Below are 20,004 nucleotides of genomic sequence, written 5' to 3' on the forward strand. Positions count from 1 at the left end.
CAAAATGTATGAATAAATCTTTTCAGTAAATGCAATTCACAAGTTTATACTTGTTTGGAAGTATTTAACCACAAGTAGCTGTTAATTAGTCCATTACAGGATTTTTTTATCACAAATAACCATTCAATGAATTTGTATCACATACGAATTCTAGCTATCATGCTGACCCTTTGACTCAAAATTTTCATTTGAAAGTTCAGGTACATGCCAGTATTTCTAAGCTGAATAGCAGGTATCTATCTCCAAGATAGACTTACCTGTAAAAAACTTTCAGAGCTGTAGAAAACCAGTACAAGCAAATGCTCCTTCAACAGATTAAGTCTGCTCTCAGACAGCCTTTTATCATTTCCTTGATGCTTAAGAAAAATGCCTTTTTTTTTGGAAAAGACTCAAACTACTCGAGAAGTTTATTTGAAAGCTAAATGTCTGTCAAATATGAGGCATTTGCAATGTTACGTCCGGTACAAGCTATGTTTTAGAAGTAAAAATTGTAGCTGAGCTTTCAGGAAAAATGGCAGTTTCCCACAATTACATAACATCTGACCAGACAAGTTCTGATTTGTTTGGTGCTTTAAATACAGCCACTAGGTTATGCTTACAGCCATATAAAATGAACTTGCACTTTAACCCACAGCAGTAATATCAAGATTGTGAACAGCTACAAATGCAGCATTTGCAATTTCAGTGCCATACCAAGTTGAATTCAGAACCACCTAAAGACAAAGGAGCAGATGGTTAAAAAAGAAAACATAAGTCAAATTATAAAGCTACATAGTTTAGTACATTAAAACAAAACCAAGGACAATGGTATTTGTATAAGATTCCAAAAATATACAGATGGTGGGGGGGAATAATCACTGTACACAGCTCTGAGGTGGTTAAAGTGACCAGAGAGACTGAACAGTGCAAGACGTGCTTTTCCAGTTATAAGCTCAAAACAGAAGTGCAAAAGAAATTAAAGCTCTGAAGTGATTTACCTTTTCAGTGAAGTCTGAAGTGATTTATCTTTTAGGATAAGGAAAGCTTAGAGTATTGTCATCAGTGTTACAGAGAAATTTCCACCCTAACCCCAACACAGACACACAAAATAGTTTAAGTTTTCCCATAATACAGCATTTCACTCAAATGATGCTCCCAGAGCTTGGTGACTCCAGGGACAATTTGTAGGTGTTGGCCTATGACCCAAGTGATGCATAGGCAGCCTCTCCATTCTCCAGCTTTGGCTAACAATAAATCCCTGCCTTCCAGGCAGGGTGAGTGGCCACACAGCCCAGGCTCAAACGCTCCTGCTGCTGGCCTCCCCAGACCACCTCGCTGCAAGGAAGTCACTGTGCTGAAAGCAGAGACTGAGTCATGGCTGAGGAACAAAGGAATTGCTTGACAGATCTCTGTGCTCTCTCCCAGAGTTTGGAACAGTTTCAGGCAAGTGCTTTTGGCAGGCTGACAAAGCTGTACATGCATCTATCCATGCAAATGTAGAATATGGCTCCCAAGACCTAGAACCAGAGTGTGTGCATGTGAAGACTGGATAGAAGGCCCTTCCATGGAAGTTTACAAAAATATATAGCCAATACTGTAGCTTAAGAAGTCAGTTTTACTCATTACAGAGAACCCCAAAAAGTATTAACTACTTTTCAGACATTCCAGACAAGGTCACTTGTAACAAAAAAGGTCAAGTTCTCAAAAACAAGGTTTTAAAAGCGGATCTTTCCTTCAAGTGAGCAGGACATCTGTTTTTACTCTTAACCATTTAGTCAGTTAAGACAATTTATTTAAGATTTCATGTGAACATATGCATAAACACAAATAAGTTTACTTTAAAACACATCTGCACGGAAAAAAAAGGTTAACCCCTCAAAACATAACAGAGCAGGTCTGGTTAGTATGTAGCTATTGCAAATCTTAAAGATTCTGTGCATTAGGCCCACCCATATAGAAAGCAGGGGAAAAGTCAATGAAAGAAAATTACTGTTCAAGTCTAAGTGGTGTTTTGAAGAGCCAGCAGCCTAAGTGACACCATGAAGCTGGTCACAGTATCCAAACACGCAGGGCTGCTCAGGCTACTAGAGCAGTGTATCCTCCTGAAGGCGCCATTTCCTCCCCAGTTATTTTCTGTTCCGAAGGCGTTTAGATTTCCTAGGACAGTCTGTGGAATCCACCGCCTTCCTCCGTTTCCGTGGAGATTGTTCATTTGAGCCGGAACCTGAGGAATTGCCTACTGTGCTCTCCATCACCTCTCGCAGCTTGCGCTCCAGCTCGGCCAAGCGGGCGTTCTGCTCCCCAATGATTTGGGTTTGCTCAAGCAGTTTCTGGTCTTGATCCTGGAGCTGCTTCTGCTGCTCCTGCACTTTGACGCGCAGCTCCGAGATCTCCCGCTTCAGCGCCGTCAGGCCCGTGCCGTTGGCTTTCACCTGCTGCTGCAGCTTGGTGACTTCCTGCCTGGAAGGGCTCTGCTTGGAGAACAGCTGCATTGTTGTCAGTGCTGCAGAAGGCCCTGGAACTTCAGAGAGAACCGTGATTAATACTCTGCATCTTACGGGTAGAAACGGTGTCCCAGTGTTCATGTTTTGCTTATCCCTACTCCCCACACATGAATCTGAATACCCATCTCAAGTTATGTGAACAGGTAAACAGATTTACAGTCACTTAAGTGTCTAACAAGAACGTGTGGTAATCTCAGAGCACGACCAGTTTAATTTAAAATACTTACAGCTTTTCAGTAGTCTGGAAAAAAGCTCATAATTCAATATCTGTATATAAGCCCCCCTCCTTTTGCTCTATCAAAAACTGTAGAACTACTGTGTTGTTATCTAGACTTAGTGTCACAGATGTTAAGACAAAACCCCACAAAGCATCTATAAATTAATTATCATGGGATAGTTAAGGCTGAATTAATCTTTCATTAGACCAGCAAAATTCCTCTGTCTTAGTTGCAGACAGCTAAAGTTCTAAAAATTTGTAGTTTGGAATTTAACAAGGTATTTCAGTATAACTTACATTTTAGAAGAAAGGAATTTATTTTCCATGCTTCTTTAGAATCACTCCTCCTAAGCACTAAAACCATACTGGAATCTGAGCTTGGAACTGTTGATTCTAATAAAGTTCCTGCAAATCAAGGAGACTAACAGCTACTGTATAATTTCTTTCACTTTTTCTGCCATAAAAGATATCTATCAGTTTTGCTGTCATTATACTCTTCTAGCAATGCTGTGCAAGCAAGGTGCAACTTTTAAGTGCTCTACAGAAAGAAGAGTCTGAGCAGCCATCATCCTTTTTTCCTGCCAGGATGCCAGCACAGCTACCATTATGTGACACTAAGGGGTTGCTATTGGAGAGGTTATGCCTTCTCTCAACACGAGAGAAGCATTTTATGCACCACAAAGCCTTGGCTTTGAAAAGTGGATTGACATCAACTGTGGGTTTGAGCAATACTTCCTCAGGTGAGAGGCTCAGTATATATTAATACATATAATTAAAAGAAAAATTTAAACCCATATATAATTTTTTAAAAGGTATGTAATTAAAAAAATGAAAGTATAACTAACAGGATATAATTAAAAGGCGGCATACACACTTATGGCTAAAAGGATGGACAGGACATACAAGAAAAAAAAGCATCTGCAGTTAGGCCTATTGTTTTTGCTTAAGATGTAACTTTTCCCCAATTTTCACTAAGTTATTCTTCTAGAGAGTTAAATTTCACAGTTCCTAAAGTGTGAACACGTCCTGTACAGGGAAAACTCTATAATTTTACCAATCTTTTGCCTTTTGCCATTAGGATCACTTCGGCCATGAGGCAACTACCTTAGAGTTCAAAAAAGTTCTGGAAAATCTGACAAGGGTATGGTATACAAAGGACCAGTTTAATGGCTTATTTATAGATTATTTTAATTGTCTTTTTGCGACTACCTGTAACTATTTTGCTTGTTAGTGCATAAAACAGTACCCCCAGTAAAGTAAAAAAAGCCCATTCTAGCCCTCTATGTACTACTATGGCTTAGGCAAATTCATCTGCAGCTTGTCCTAAAAATAAAAGGCATCAAGTTGTTCATCTCATGTGCCAAATTTCAACCAAATGCAGTGAAAGTCTCATTCATTGGTGGCACAAAAGCATTTGTTTAACGAATACACACTATGCATAACTCTAACATGCATTCAAGTGACTGTTCTTTTGGTAGTACAAAGGCTCCTTAAATTTCAAAGCAAATGAATTTCAGTTAGCATTCTCAAGAAACAAATATTATCAATATTTATGTAATAAAGCTCCCATTTAAGGGAGGGAGCTATGAAAACATACAGTGCTGTTGACTTTTTAAAGAAAAACTAAATAAAACTTAACTATATGTTGGAATTAATACCTGGGGCAGTTCCTATTAGACGTCCCGATACATCTGACCCAGGCATCTTTCTTTTCAGTATTGGAACAATCTTCTCATCAAAATATTCCATAGCCATGGAGGAAATGTCCCTTAGTTCTTGAAGAACTTCATGAGCTCTCTGAGGAGCTCTTGTAGAGTTTACATATCTTAGCACTCGATAAATTTCATCTATTACCTAAAACATTTAAGAAGAATTAGGATTTTCTGATAAAGGCAAGATTATTTCAGTTTGTTCTAGGAATTCTGGCACACTCTGGGGTTTTTACCACACAATATAGTTGCACACTACTGTGTGTTTTAGTTCCAGATCAGCTTTTTGAAGTGCTGTTCATGATACATATCAGAGAAGCTATTAATTTAATCTATCACAACAGCTCTCTTCAAAGTCATGAAATAATGCTCATTGGGTAAAATCTGAAGTACAGCCGTAGCTGGCTTGCAAGTTACATAATCTATACTCAGCAGAGCATGATTATTTCCTTCAGGAGAACCTGAAGCAAGAAGCCCCAAAGCAGAGCAGTCACTACCCCTGCCAGTTATGAAATAGAATTGGAATAACAAGAATTAGCATTATGTCAGCCTGAAGAGCTGTAAATATTTACTTGCATCCACTTCCATACACACAAAATATTGCAAATTCAGGTTAAGTCCAAAATATATTCATTTACAAGACATCAATCCACTACCGACAGAGAACAAAATCCTCTTGAAAAGTTTGGAAAACAAAGCCCTTTGGTTAGGAGAGATACAGAGAGATGAAGGGTGTCTCACTAATTTATGAATTTAAGTCTGAGGCAGGTCAAGATAGGAGTGCTGGTCTCTTAGCCAAAGCTACACAGGTATTTTGCACAGAATTAAGAATGAAGAGTTTCCTGAAGAAAACATGATAAGGACCTTGTAATACAGTTGCACCCTCTGTTCTGATAAAGGGAGCTTAGATAAAAAGTCCCAAAAGCTAGACAAGACCCAAGTTTCTCACTGAGCAACAAACAACAAAAGACTTCTCCAATTTCATCCACTTTATATCCTGTTAGCAACAACATCCTCAAAATAAAACCTTGCAGCAGTACTCTGCTATCACACAAAATGCTGAACCTCAAACCACGATTAGCATATTCTAACACAAATTCACTCCTGGCAGTTCTGTGGTGAAATTTCCTGAGAGAAGCAAAGCAGGTGGGAGGAAAATCACAGACTGTAAGTGAACACTAAGCCTTGAATCTGATTGACCAAAATATTAATTAATGGGTGAACTGGTAACTGTGCTGAGAGAGCAGCAGTGCTAGCAAACTCACACACTAAGTAAATCATTTTTTTAAAAAAAAACCACCCACCACAAACTTTTTAGCAATTGTATCAAAATAAAATCAAGGTCCTTACGAGTTGGTGCCCACAAGGAAAAGCAAGCTCACCTGCCCAACTCCTGCACACCCCTGGTCTAGGGTAAGTACTGCCTTTCCCTCTACTCTTCAAAACATTAGGGCAACATTTTTTTTAAGTATCCCATTCACCATGTATCAGGGACTTAAGTTCATTTGACTTCATTATATTAATTTTTTAAAAATATATGGTATATAAAAATATCAAGTCAAATAAGAATATAATTTAAAATGAATTAAATATCAAGTCAACAAGAGTGTACAGAAATAGTTACTTCTTCAAGATAAGAATACATTCCATGCCCACAGTTTATCCTACCACTGGATGTGTACATGCCTACACGCTTCCCCAGAATCCAAGAGATAAGTTTCCCATTCATCTCACTGCAATTCAGTTCTCTGCCCACAAAAAAGTAACACCAACGTATCCAAACCTTACATGGAAAGATCAATGAATAGAGCATTAGGATAATGTTCACTGATCTCATTTAATCCCTGAGCTGTACCAGTCTTCCTCTGAGCACGATTTTGTCAATTCCCCTGTGGACCGGTGATTTCACAGCTTATAAAACATCAGTATCTCCAATGTACATCTTGCCTGCATAATTCATATTTAATGCTGGGCTGGTATTCTAAAACACCAGAACTGCTCACTAATGTCCCCATTTAACACACTTTACATTTTAAACTAATTCCACCTACTGTACAAAAATATACCATCCACTGTAATACTGAACAGTGTTTTGACATACTAAATACCTTAATTCAATTAACCTGAAGTGCTCAAACCCTTAAGAAAGGTGCCTAAAATCTTGATTCACTGAGTGCTTAATGTTATGTGTTGTCTAAATTACTACATCTTCAAATGGCCTGATCACATGTTTTTTTCTAAAAGGTAGTAGAGGATGAGTACACCACAAGTCGAACATCAGAATCAAGAGAGAATCTAAGGGCAAATAGAAATCTAATTTAAAATAATTAGTATTTAAATACAGCCTGGTTTATTCACTTCAGAATACCTGGTTAAACAGAGTATGAGCTTGTAGGTTTGTTTGCAAGTATATATATATATATACACAATATTAATTTTTCCCCAGCTGTGACAGGTTAAGTTACACAATCCTATTTTTTTAAATACAGATACATATTCACATAATATAGTCTACATTTTACCTTTCCAGGTATGAAGCAACAGAGATTGGAATCCACATACTTCATGAAAGTCATATTTAAGAGAGAGAGTCTCGTTTCTACAGCAGCGAGGATGTCTGCATGGCGAGCTAATGAATGGTTTCTCCTTTCTGACTCTCGTCTGGAAAACAGACCACAAGGTGACACTGATTTAACAAGGAGTCCAAAAATCAAACTGTAACATTTGTCAAGTTAATTTCACCCTTGAAGCCCTGTAGCCACTAACATCTGTCTTCACGGAAATAAAAGATACTGAGACCCAGCTAGTACAGCATACTACACTTTCTTAGACAAAATTTGTTCTCTAAATAATGATTATGCCTTATGTGCTCCATACATTTTGTACATAATTTAGGACTATTTAAGAACAAGGCTGCAGTACTAACTAACAGCAGACACTGAGTCAGAGTGAATATTTTTATCCTGCTCACTCATATGGTCAGTACTTCAATGCAGTTGAAATAAAAAATGTAATATATTAGTAGGGAAGTTTATGTAGTGAAGAAGTACTATGAAGTTTAGGTTGAGATAGAAATGCTTTCTGACAAAGGGTGTCTATGCTAAGTAGCATTTTGTTTCCTCACTCTGGCTGGGAAATCTGATAGGACACAGCAGCAGCTGCATTTATTCACTGGAAAGAGGAAGAAAGACATTGATTTAGTGAGAAACCAGTTCCCAGTAATGCTCACATATCAAATCTCTCTTCCTTGTTCTCGTTTACTCCTTGCCAGTGAAAAAACCTTGCCCTTTTTTTAAAGTAGAGTCTTTGATAAATCATCAGTGAAGGCAGTTGATCTTGAAAAGGAATGGCATTTATTAATTCCCAGGAATCCTCACTTGATATGCCAGAAGAGTTGAGTAATACAGAACCCAGACTTCTCCGTTTGAAATACCAAACACTCTTTTCACACCATTATTCAGTAATTAAATCTTAGGTTCAAGGCGCTTTTAGGAAAAAAAAATGAAATAAAGGTAAATGTGACTCAAATTTTCAAGATATCTAAGAGGAATTAGCCAGAAAGGAATTCCTTTTCAATAATCTGCTTAAATTAATCTAACACAATTAAATTTAATTCCAGTTTTAACTGGTACATACCTTGGAAGTTGAGCTTTGACTTGCTTTTGACACAAGTTGTGGTATCTTTCCACTTTCAGAAATCCCTGATTTAACATCCTCTGGCAAACCAAGTCCATTCGTTTACAAACCTGTATTTAAGTAAAAAGAAATCTTAAGGCTCAATTAAGGCCACAAGTCACTTTTACTATTATCTTATCCCTACTACTTGCCAGGTAGAAAAATATTATCTTACTGTTTTTTGCTCCGTTTCAACCAGCAAGAACTGCAGTTGACATTAAGGCATCCCCATCTCCACCAAAGACCACAGTACACCAAAAAGGAGCAGCTATGTTTCACACAGCTCACAAATAAATCTATTGGTTTTGCCTAACAAGAGACAGTAGGCTGAATGCCACCTATTAGAAGCAAATACCATTTCCTCTGATTTTAATGGAAGTTGCAAATGCCCATGTCTGGCCTTTAACATGGTCTCCAGAGTGATTCTGGTAGATGAAATTAGTATTTTGTAGTCTCAAAAATAGAAACCTTTAAAGACAAGAAATCATGGTGGTTTTCTTCCAGTGTTTAAGGCTTGTTTTTGAAGTCAACCACAATTAAATTTAAAAACACATGGAAAATATTGCACATGGAACAAGGTTCTCCTTTTTGTATAGAAAGGTCTTTTCTCCTCTGTTTAAAGGAATCCTTTATTTCCTGTGTTGGAAACTGACAGACTCAGGGTTTTTTTGCCCCACATATTTAGGAAGAAGGTACATGAAGAGCTGCAGAAGACATAATAAACTACTAAAGTCAAACCTTCACAAAGTTACCAGTTACAGGACAAAGCCAACTCATACAAAAGCTTAAAGCAATTGCTATTCAGGTCTGAAGATGCAAGAGCCTAGTGACCCAACTGTTCTTTGAAATTGTTTTGGTTTTGTTGGGTTTTTTAGGCACTGAAGTTCACAGCTCCCACTGTGACTTCACTTGCCAATAAATACGCTTTTTTTTTTTTTTTAATAAGCACTCCTTTCCTCCATACACTCCTCATTTCATAACTTTAAAGTCTATGTAAGTTTATACCCTGAGGAAGAAGATTCTCTCCTCTCTCAGAGAAACCTGCAATTACTTTGTGCAATGCCTTCTGTATAAAAAGAAAGAAGTTCTGCTCTGTGTGTCACAGCTGGTTGAAGATGTGTGAGAACTGACCACTTTCAGACAGATCTGTATGGACAGGCCATTAAGCACTGACAGGGTCGGTGCTCCTCAGCATTAGATTTTTCTGGTTAACAAAGAAGGATCAGACAGGAAAACTGCAGCGGGAGAGTCTCAGCACACTCTGCCCCACATTCAGTGATCCAGTTAAATCATCTCCTTTGTATAAGGAAAAATGCTGGCCCTTCCTACAGGAAGGAGGAAATCGTTCATTCTTCCCTGAGCTTGCAGCTCCAGGGGCGCAGAGGCTGCAATCCTTTCTGAGTCCAAGGCTCTGCCGCTTTCTGGCAGCTCTGGCGGTCCCGGACCCCTGAAGCAGGACCGGTACCAGCCCTGCAGGCAGCGGGCACAGGAGGAAAAGCGCGGCAGCCCCGCAGAGGCCGGAGGCGGCAGGAGCGCTGTGACCCCGCGCACAGTGACACCTGCCGGCACAGCCGCCCTCCCAGCCACGGCAGCCCAGGGCTCTGCATCTTCCTCCCTTGCTTACCCTAAACAGCAGGAAGAATTATTTGCTCCAATTTCTCGACATTACCCATATTTAGCCAGTAATCAGTCTAGAACCCAAACCCTGGTAACACCAGAAATCAAAAGCGTTTGCAACTTATTTTACCAATCAGCTCCTAATTCTCAGCTGGTTCACCATGTGAACCATATAGCATCTGGATTTATAGGAACAATATGCCTCCTCTAGACTGCACAGTCAGCCATATGCAAAGTAGCATCATTACACTTTTAGGTGTCCATAGCAGACTAAGACAGTTTGGTATTAGCTACTCGACAGATCATAAGTTGAATTTTCTTATCCTTGTATTTGCAATTTTGGTGAATATTTTCTTATTTTAGTCACAGAACTGAAAGAGGCTGTGTTTCCTCAAAGGTCAAGTCCAACCAGACCCTATGTTCAAGTTTTAGGGTTAGAAAGGTATTCCAAGTCCATGTAAAAAAGCAGAAAGAGAGGTTGCTTCTTCATGTGCTGACTTATGTGTGATAACAGCTTTCTATGATCCTATAAACTCATTTTCCACTTCATTTGTAAAGAAACCAACACAATCTACTAACTTCTTTTTCCTCAAGCATGTCTTATTTCTTCCAAGCTTCCCTACCAGATAACCGACTCCAAAACTAATATAAAATATCTTAGAGGATTTAGATTCAATATACGTTGTTTTTCTTAAGAAGGTACACTGACACCATGTTCCATAAAACGCCTTTTTTAGGGTAAAGTAAGTGGCAAAATGCTTATAACTTCATCAAGAAGCTTTAAAATAAAAATGCCTGTAAATACAGACTGGCTGAAACTAGGAACATTAAAACCATTCTATCATGCAAAGGCTATCAGTCCTTACTTGTGCTGTGCAGGAAATAAACACAAGTTTGCTGCAAAATGTGAGTAATTCTGACATGTGTCAGAACACAAGACAACCTTCTTAGAGTGTTCATGGAAGGAGGCTGTGGATTGTGTGATTTTAATCATGCTTGTTGTAGTAATAGCCTGAATGGAAGTGCCTTTCCAAGCTCAGACATGTGACTGAAAAAGAAACTGGAATTTAAGAATTTCAGTATTATCTGAGGCAAAAACTTCAAATCTTCTGCAAATCACTAAAAATATCCCAGTATAAGGAGCCTTCAAAAGCTGGAAGATAGTGAGCTTCCCTGTCAGCATGCACAGAGCATTACAGCTTCAGACACTGGGATCTTTGGGGTTTTCTGTGTTTCTCTCATGGGGATCATCAGAGGAAGCAGATGAAGAAAATACTCAAAAGAGCTGAAAGCAAAATGCTGCTGCTTTTCCTCTCATTCATTTTGTCAGAACAAAAGTCTGAGGGCTCAAGATTTCCCTCATTTCAGACATGACTACTCTCTGAATACCTATTGTTTAGTCTCTGTTCCTTGGAACTACTTCACTGCTTAACCAGTAGGTGCTTCATTTATGCTTTTGCAGGCAGTAACCCCAGGAACAGCAGAGAGCATTATGCTCAGGAAAGCGAGGGCTTTTTGCACAATGAGGGGCCCATGGTCTTGCCTTGCCTGATGGCAATCATCACAAGCAGGAAATGTTCTTTACCTCATCCTTCGGTCACAGAAAAAGACTTCTGGATCTTATGCCTGAGATTATGCTCCTCATTATGCTCTATACAAACAATGCTCCTATCTCCATTTCAATCTGAGAACATTCTGGTGTTCTATATCCTCCCACCCAGCCAACTCCTCAGTCTGTTGTCTTGTACACACTGTAGATCCAAAGCCAGTTCAACTCAGAGAATTTATTTTTCTTTTTTTTAATGGATCACTGAGCTAAGGTGATCCAAAATGAAAAGCACATTAGGACATCCGTTCCTTCCATACTGGGATCCAGAGAATGCATCAAAATGATTTGTTTAGGGAATCCACACTTTCTTATCTAAACATGTATGATCAAACTTTGTTTAGGTTGACTGATGTCCTGGATTTTCCTGCCTTCCTCAAGATGCTTTATCCCATGGAATCCTACATTCTAAGGGGTAATGAGGCTGCTTTTGGGAATGTTTCTAATATGCACGAGACCTAAGCAATTTAATAGCTGTCATTCAATTAATGTGCTCCTGCAATATATCTTTAGCACAATATTACTTATCATAAGATACACTCATTCATCTTTGATAAGCAGCTCAAGTCAGTTCTGCAGAAAACAAAAATTTACTGTTCGTGCACAGCAGCTCTTAGAGCAGGAATACACAGGTCTTTCCAAAGGCTACTCACCACCTTTAAAAATCCCAAAGGAATGAAATTTCATTATGAATTTATGCCTGGGCATTGGCGTTTTTAAAGGCTACCTTAATTCTCTGAGGAGAATTAAGCACCTGGAGCTATGAAGAACATTCAGTGAACTGCCAAAAGAACACCTTCAGCTCTGAAGAGCCACCTGAAAGACCCAGCTGATCAAGCTTATGGGTTCAAACCAGAAAGGCTTTGATTCTTTACATTACTGCTGGTTAACAAAAGGCTACTTTCTTCTCAGAAGAATGCTCATAATGCCTTCTGATGTGCTTAAGGGAACACTTGGGATTTTGATGGAGATTAATTTTCTTGGCTGTCACTGACTCAAAAACTCAAAATAGGGAAAGACCAACTGAACAGTTTTCTTCATTTTATGCCCAGTATTGTTCTACGTATGTTTCAAGGTTGCTATTTGCATATTTCTGAACGTTCTGAAAGAGGCAGTCCTCTTATGGAAAAAGGAACTTGGAGGTGCTATACAAGAGAGCATAAAAGTGTCACATTTTATTTCCTAAGTGCCAGTGAGAGTTACACAGCTGGTTTAGTCCTGACATTATCACCTTTCTCACTCTCACCTTCACTGCCAACACAGCATTGCTTACAAACACTTAGTGCTGAAGAAAAAGCCTTCTGTTGACTTGTGAGAGCTCCCACAGGCACTACCATTCATAAGATGCAATGGGAAAGGTGCAGCCACAGGCTGCGCCTGGCATTGCAATTCCAAGCCTAAAACGTGGCATTTCCAAACACCATGTGATGTACTTCCCTTCTCTGTGGTCAAACCTTGCACGGGTCAAACCCGTGGTGTTGGGGATGTCCTGTGCAGGGACAGGAGCTGGACTTTCTTGATTCTTGTAGCTCCCTTCTAACTCAGGCTATTCTGTGGTTCTCAAGGTACCACATCCTTTTTACAGATCCACACTACCTACTCTCACAGAAGAAGCTGAAGTCTTCAGGGGACTGACAGCACACTCTAGAAATACTTGGTGTGCTTGGAGCAGTATAAATGAGAACAGATTTTTTGCTTGAAGAGCTTTCGGTTTAAAGTTACAGTCAGGATGCAACACTTCAGGTTGCTGATCCAGGACACAGGCAGTCCAATTTCCTGCAGAAATACGCTTGTAATATTATCCAGTTTAGACTAATCGAGTTCTTAAAATAGGATCGGTACAGTGCATGCACGTTTACTGAGAGTTACATAAGCTGCATTAATTCCCTCACTATTATTCCATTTACAACCTCGTAAGAGATTCAGTAAGACAGCAGCTTATCATAATATGACATGGTTTGCATCAAGCTCCTTATGCAGGCAGTTAAATATTGATATACATTGATCTCCTCACTGACAGCTGCGAGTTTTTTTGGCATTATCAAGTTCAGAGGTGCAGATACTATATGTTATTAATTACTAAGACTAGAAGAAGCGGGAGGACTATTTTTTTTTTTTTTTTACATCTTTTTTGACCCACATTTCTAGATAGGGGAGGATTCTTGGAGCAGCAGGCTCACCACCTCCTACACTTGTAGGCTTAAGCCCTATAAGTAAAAATAAACACACATATGAGACACAATAGACTACCCACCCCAACCAGTCACTAGGAGAAATGAGCCTCCGGCAGCCCGGTGCTTTCTCACAGAGCGTGAGAGGAATGAAGGAAGTAAAAAACAGTACAGTAAAAAGAGTTTTAGGAATGGGTGTATGGAAGCGCACACCGAGAGTGGAGAAGGGATAAAGCCCCATCCCACCCCATCCTGCCCGTTCCCCGCCGAGCGCAGCAGCTCAGCAGGGTCGCCAGGGCCGCCGCCAGCCCCGCACCTGCCCCGGCTCAGGCGGGCTGAGCCCGGCGGGCCGAGCCCGGTCCCGGCCGCAGCGCGGCCCCCGCCCCGCCGCCTCCCCTCCGCGGCCCCTACCAGGCGCAGCTGGCTCGTCTCATCGTAGGACAGGAAGCTGAGGATGCTCTCGATGGCCACGATGGGCAGCCCCATGAGCGTGTTGCTCTGAGGCGGCGGCTCCATGGGCGCCAGCGGCTCGGCGGCCTCCGGCAGCGGGGCCGGGGAGAGCCGCGCCGAGCCCGGGGCGCCGCCTTCGCCCTCCGACACGAGCCGCTCCTCCGGCGCCGCCATCTTGGAGCCCGTCCTTCCTCCGCGGGGGAACGGCACCGCCTCTCCGTGACGCCTCTTCCGCAGCCGTCACGGGCGGGCCGGCGTTCCCGCAGGGAATGAGGGAAGGGAACGAGGGAGTGGAGCTCCGAGCGCTGCTGCGGCGCCTGAGGGCGTGGGCTGCTGCCCCTGCCGTCAGGGGAGCCGAGCCGTTCGCGGGCGTCCGTCAGAAGGATGGCGTCCGACTCTTGTCTGTGGTGCTTAGAGACAGGACGAGAAAGCAAGGGCCATAGACTAAAACACGAGAAGTTCGCCAAGCTGAGGGTGGCAGAGCGCCCTCAGGAACAGCCGCCCAGGGAGGTCCTGGAGACTGTGTCTCTCTGTCGACCTCCAGAACGAACCTGGACAGGTTCCTGCGTCACCTGCTCCTGGTGACCGTGCCTTGGCGGGCGGTTGCTCTGGTGATCTCCAGAGGTCCTTGGCAACCGTAACGAATCTGTCATTCCCATGCAAGGTTCCCACTCTCGCCGTGAGGAGTTTCCCTAATACCCAACCTGAACTTCCCCTGAGGCGGCTTTAGAGCATCCCCTCGTGTGCTACGGCTGGAGGCGGGAGATTAGGGATGAGTGCCTCCCTCTCCGTGCCCCTCTGAGGAAACTCTGTGGGAAAGGCCTCCCAAAACTCCGCGGGTGCTGCTGCGGGGCATCCGGCAGTGCTCCGTCCGCACGGGCACACTGACCTACCGGGAGAATGTGCTTGGGCTACAGGGTGGAAAATACCGCTGTAGCTCCTAAGTGAGACGCAACTACATTCTCATTATAAAGTAATCCAGCCTGCTGTATTTGACTTATAGGTGTATTTTACCCTTCTGTGTTTGGTGTCCAAGCTGTCCCTACTCTGCTGGCAGGGGGAACCACGGCAGCCGGGGGGGCTGCAGGTCCGCTGCCAGCCTTGGGGATCAGAGCCAGCTGGCAAAGCCCTCGGCAGCCCGAAAACCACTGGCTGGAACCAGCCATAACTGAGCAGGCGGAACACCCAAAATAAAGCAAACTCTGCTCCTTTATTTGCACTTTATCCTGTATTTTAAAGAGGTTTCTGGATCAGATTGCTGGGACAACAAAGGGATGGGACCAGGAATGTTTATAGAAATTTCCCTTCTGAGAACAGACAGAACACCTCAGTTTCACAAGCATTTTAGCCTGACAGAAGTTGGCACAGCCTTTGAAAAGCATGGTGCCAGTCTCCTCAGTGCCTTCAGCCGCCGCTGCTGCTTTGTTTTACATCAGCAGCAGCTTTGGGTGTCTGCTCTTGACTGGGGAACTGGGGCTGCTGAAGACCGACCTGCCAGAGGAAATCACTGAACAAGTGCTAAGATTGATGGTAGCAAAGTGTGTGGGAAAAAGACATCACATGTCTAGGGAGAACGAGACCACTTCTTTCAGTACCTGTACCAAGGTAGTACAGCTTAAAATATTACAGGACTGAAGAACTAGCTGCCTGCAGCACCTGTTTACATTTTTTTTTTCAGCCATGCTTCCTCTCTTTGAAGTTTTATCTTAACCCATTTCTTTCACTCCCCCCTCTCCTCGGCAACTCATCTGCAACCTCTTTCTTAAAAAAAAAAATAAAAAAAGACATCTGGAAAAGAATTAACTTGGGAGCAGGGCAAATGCAAGGGTAAGGTTTTATGTGTGTCATCCTAATGGCACTCCAAAAATGTGTGCTGAAATTAAGATTTCCTTTTGGGGAGCAGAACACTGTGTGCCTTGTATGGATCTGGAAGTGTTTTGCTGCCTCCCCTCCCCTAAGCTCATCAATGCTGCTATATTGCAACAAGGGTTTTATTCTTGTGCATGGTTTTCAGACCTGATCTCCTTTCACATGCACCGTCAGCAGTTTAAAACTCGCTCAGGAGAATTCTTTATGAACTTGTGACTTGGCACGTGAAGTTTGGGCTGGCAGTGTGTTCATGCTTTAAAAGGAAATGGGGTTTTTCTTCCTACCTAAGCTTATAAAATTTCACATGGTTTCAAGAATGCTTTTTTTTGGGTCATATCATTTGAACGACTTCAGTTTTTTAGATACAGCCCTATGCTTAATAAATATAAGCTGTATGTTTATCATATCACCAAACAGAATAAATACAATGAACAATATATATATTATGCTAACTATATATGTAGCTTAACAGTTAATAAGTCTATTTTAGTAAGTAGGGTAATTCTGCTGCCTTCCAGGTTCTGACTCATGTCCTTCCCCAGTGTATCTGGTATCATTTTTCTGAGCATGCATCACTTTGCATTAATTTGGAAAAACACAGCTCTCACGCACTTTCACAAAACCCCCCTTACAGACTCTCCAGTGGATGAACTTTTCAGTTATTTTGGGATACTGTGAAGCCAGAAAACTTGATAATACTTTCTGAAAGGGATGAAATAAAGTTATGTAGAATCTATTTGCGTGTGACATGTGATGTGTCATCTTTAAACAGCCTTAAATTTTGAATCTTGAAATAGCCATAGTTTTGATTTTTACCATGTTAGAATTGTAAGTATAGTTGGACTGATTTTTTTAACTTCTCAATGACTCACAAGAAGGTGTTAGGGGAAACAATTTTTTTCACTCCTTTCATGCAAAAAATCCACATAATATTTTTATTTATGTTAGCAGGAATTAAATTTTGATGTCTCCATACTCTGGACTACATATTGTGCTCCCAACTGATTGGAGTGTGCTGTGTTCAGGCTGTGAAATTTTACTGAAATTGTGTGGAATATTTTGATTGGGCTTTGTATGGAAGCAAACAACACCAAGAGCTGTGATGAATAGGAAGGAGCCTGGCTCAAATACAAGTCAAGTTGTATCTATGAAATCTGAGAAAGGAGAAGAAATCGAAGAAAGGGTAGAAAGAGAGAGAATGAGAAGCAGAAGCTAACAAGCAGATATCTGGGAAGATGGGAGTGGGGGAAAAATTTAGTAGCAGGGGTAATTTAGCACTCTCTAAAGCAGTGAGGGAAAGTGTGTAAGTAGGTCAGGAACTGTCATGTTGATGTGGAATATTGGAGCAAAGAGGAGTAATGTGCTCAGCAATGAGGGTAAGAGCAGAAGTTGGGTGGGAGGAGAGCAGATTTGTTTTATTAAATCAGTGTAATCAATAGAAAAATAGAAAAGTCTTTCCCACATGATATGTTTTCTTCTCAGGGGCAGCAGCAGTTTGCTCACTTCATAGATATTAGAGATTTTTTTAAAAAGAGATGCTAAATTTGAAAGAAGTCTGGTCTATTCACACAGCTGTATTTTCATTCAGGCTGCTGGACAACAAGGCAGAGTAAAGTCTTTCTTAAAGGTCTTTTTTGAAAGGCATTAAAAATGGAAAAGAGTCATATTTAAATTTCCTTTGAGAGTGTTGTTAATAAACACAGACAGCAGTGTAAATTTGAACACATTAATCTTTTACAGCTGAAACTTTGAATCCTTTAATAGGTAATTGAGTAAATATTATGGTATAGAGTCAGCTTCAGATATGAATGTAATCCCAGTTTAATTAAATCAATGTAAATATTTAACTGGATCCTTTGCAGTTTAATCAGTTTTGGACCCAGTAGTGCTATATGTTGCATAAAAAAACTGGTCGAGAAACTGACTCCAAAATCTACATCCACCCTTAATTTACTTGTAATACTGTATATTAGGTATCTGATAGTAATCATATGTTGATGCTGAGAGGCATGAATATGATATGAATATGGTGCTCCATGGGAGATGAGAGGTAGAAGCAAAAGGAAAACATGTAAAAGACAGGATAGAAAATACAGCTTCTGTGGATTTTTCTGAACTGAAAGTCTGGGGACCAGACTAATCTTGAGTGGTTTATGTAGGTCAGGCGTGTTGCACAGTCAAGCTTTCATCAAATATATTTTTCTGTTTTAAATTTCAAGAAAATACTTAACTTAAAGTGTTTCCAAATTCACAGGAAAATTTGCATTTGTAGACACAGACTATATTAATTCTATACAACTAATAATTAATTACAAATCAGGTAAACCAATGTACTTGGGGGATAAAAAGGATAAGGCTTCAGACAAATACCCTTTCTATTTCCTCCCCTAAGGAGGGCTGCAGAATCAGCTACTGATAGCATGTTGCCTTGGTCAGGTTACACATCCTCACACAGCTGTACTCAGAAGTAACCTTGGTGAACAAGCTTCAATAAAAAAACAAGAAACTTTCATCAGGTAACATGACTTCTGCTAATTCTCTGTAGTATTCTCTTATAGGAGGTTTGCCATCCCTAGGGCACAGAATTAGTTCTTACCATGAGGAAGGGCTCAGTTTTGATGTCAGTTCCAAGGAATTCCTTTAATTTCAGTATATTACCACATATTTACACTATGATAAAGATAATTTAGTGAAGACACAATAATGTCTCTATGTCTCATTAGTTCAGCTTGATGAAATATCATAGATACAACAAACTGCACCAGTAATTTTGATGTCCCCATGTCTGCCAGGATTATCTCAAGCAGAGTCTGATATGCTGAGGTACAGGACTGTTGCTCTGGGTGAGAAGGTGCAAAGAAAATAGATAAATTAACCATGGGAAGAGGTTCACAAAGACATGGCTTGCTCAGTCTTTCAATCACTTTGCAGGAAAGAAATTATTGGGGGCCTGATCTTGAAATAATTTTGTATTTTCTGTAATCCTCCTGGTTTCATTCTCTCCTGACTGCAGAGGGACTGCTAACATGAGCTGAGTCTGGCTTCTTGGCAGCTGAGTAATAGGGATGAGGCAACAGTAAAATGGCAGCGTTCATTTAACTGTCCACATCCTCCAAACATCCAGCTGGGATGAAGGTCCAGAGTCACTGTGTGGCTGATAAGTGTCTTAAAGTTTCTAGTAAGGAATGGGATTTTGATCACAGAATTTCTGTTTCCAACAGCTGAATATATTTGTGCTTAATGAGCATGTGTTTCAGCTCCTTCCCTGTTTTTCCTCACTGGCCAGCTCCCTTATCTCACTGGCCAGCTCCCTTTTGGGGCTGGATGAGTGGCTGCAGGCAGATACAGCTCTCCCAAAACGCTATAATTGCCCTAAACAGACGTTTTGTTACAGAGGGGCTTCTGTCAGGATCTGTGCTCAGATAAATTGACAGAGATCCAGAGTGAGTGTAGTGAATATAATTTAGTTATTGAGAAGAATGGCAGCTATGTGTGATGCATACAAAATACTAATTTGTGCCAGCCTCCATTTTGTTGAAAGATGCTGGGGTCTAATGGAAGAAGAAGTTTCTTTCTCCTCTTTTTAAGACACAGTGCAGACTTGCTTTAGCTGGCTGGTTGTTAAATTACCTGTAAGGGGAAAAAAAAACCACACTGAATTTAAATTACATAGAAAAGAATTTTGAGTGAGGAAATTAGAATTTTCTTCCAGCAAATAGCTTGAGAAGTTGGAGGGGCTTTAGTTTACTGAAGTTAAATCATTCCTTGTTGACCTGGAATAAATTGAAGGCTTCTCTTTAAAGTGAGTGATGCTTATGATATTAATGACACTTTCTACTTTTAGGGAATCATCCTTTGAAACTGTATTTGAATGATCAACTTAAGGCCTGAACAGGTTGCAGCAAAATTGATGCAAATTTCTGCAGTTTTTTCTGAGTGCTGCTGGCTCTGTAAAATTATTTGTTTAGTGAGTAACATGATTGAGTATGTACTTTGTGCAGTGGATGCATGTGGGACTGTCACAACTTAGATAATGGGGTTAGTTTACAGAAAGGAAGCAAGAAATAACTTTTAACTAACTTTAAAGTTACAGACTCCGAACTTTGGTTGTCTTGTGCAAGCTCTGTGTCTTTGCTTGCTTATATGCATGACTAGCTCCTACATACAGTGACCAATTAAGTTTATATTTACTTTGTGTAGTTGTAAG

General features: G+C 40.8%; 1 protein-coding gene across 2 annotated transcripts; it reads right to left on the reverse strand.

The window, feature by feature from the left end:
* Nucleotides 1–389: 389 nt before the first annotated feature.
* Nucleotides 390–14,142, reverse strand: FBXO28 (F-box protein 28). Of its 2 annotated transcripts, XM_088161138.1 has the most exons (6): nt 13,890–14,141; nt 8,046–8,155; nt 6,932–7,070; nt 4,359–4,554; nt 2,998–3,105; nt 453–2,500 (listed from the first exon to the last, which is right to left on the reverse strand). In XM_088161138.1, the coding sequence occupies exons 1-6, from the start codon at nt 14,100–14,102 to the stop codon at nt 2,106–2,108; spliced, it is 1,161 nt and encodes a 386-aa protein (XP_088017264.1). In that variant the 5' UTR covers nt 14,103–14,141; the 3' UTR covers nt 453–2,105. The 2 variants fall into 2 exon arrangements, with proteins under 2 accessions (XP_014732885.1, XP_088017264.1); XM_014877399.2 differs by lacking the exon at nt 2,998–3,105 and having other exon boundaries at nt 390–2,500; nt 13,890–14,142.
* Nucleotides 14,143–20,004: the final 5,862 nt, after the last annotated feature.

The sequence above is a fragment of the Sturnus vulgaris genome, chromosome 3 (genome assembly GCF_052056855.1).
Source record: "Sturnus vulgaris isolate bStuVul1 chromosome 3, bStuVul1.hap1, whole genome shotgun sequence".
Lineage (NCBI taxonomy): Eukaryota > Metazoa > Chordata > Aves > Passeriformes > Sturnidae > Sturnus > Sturnus vulgaris.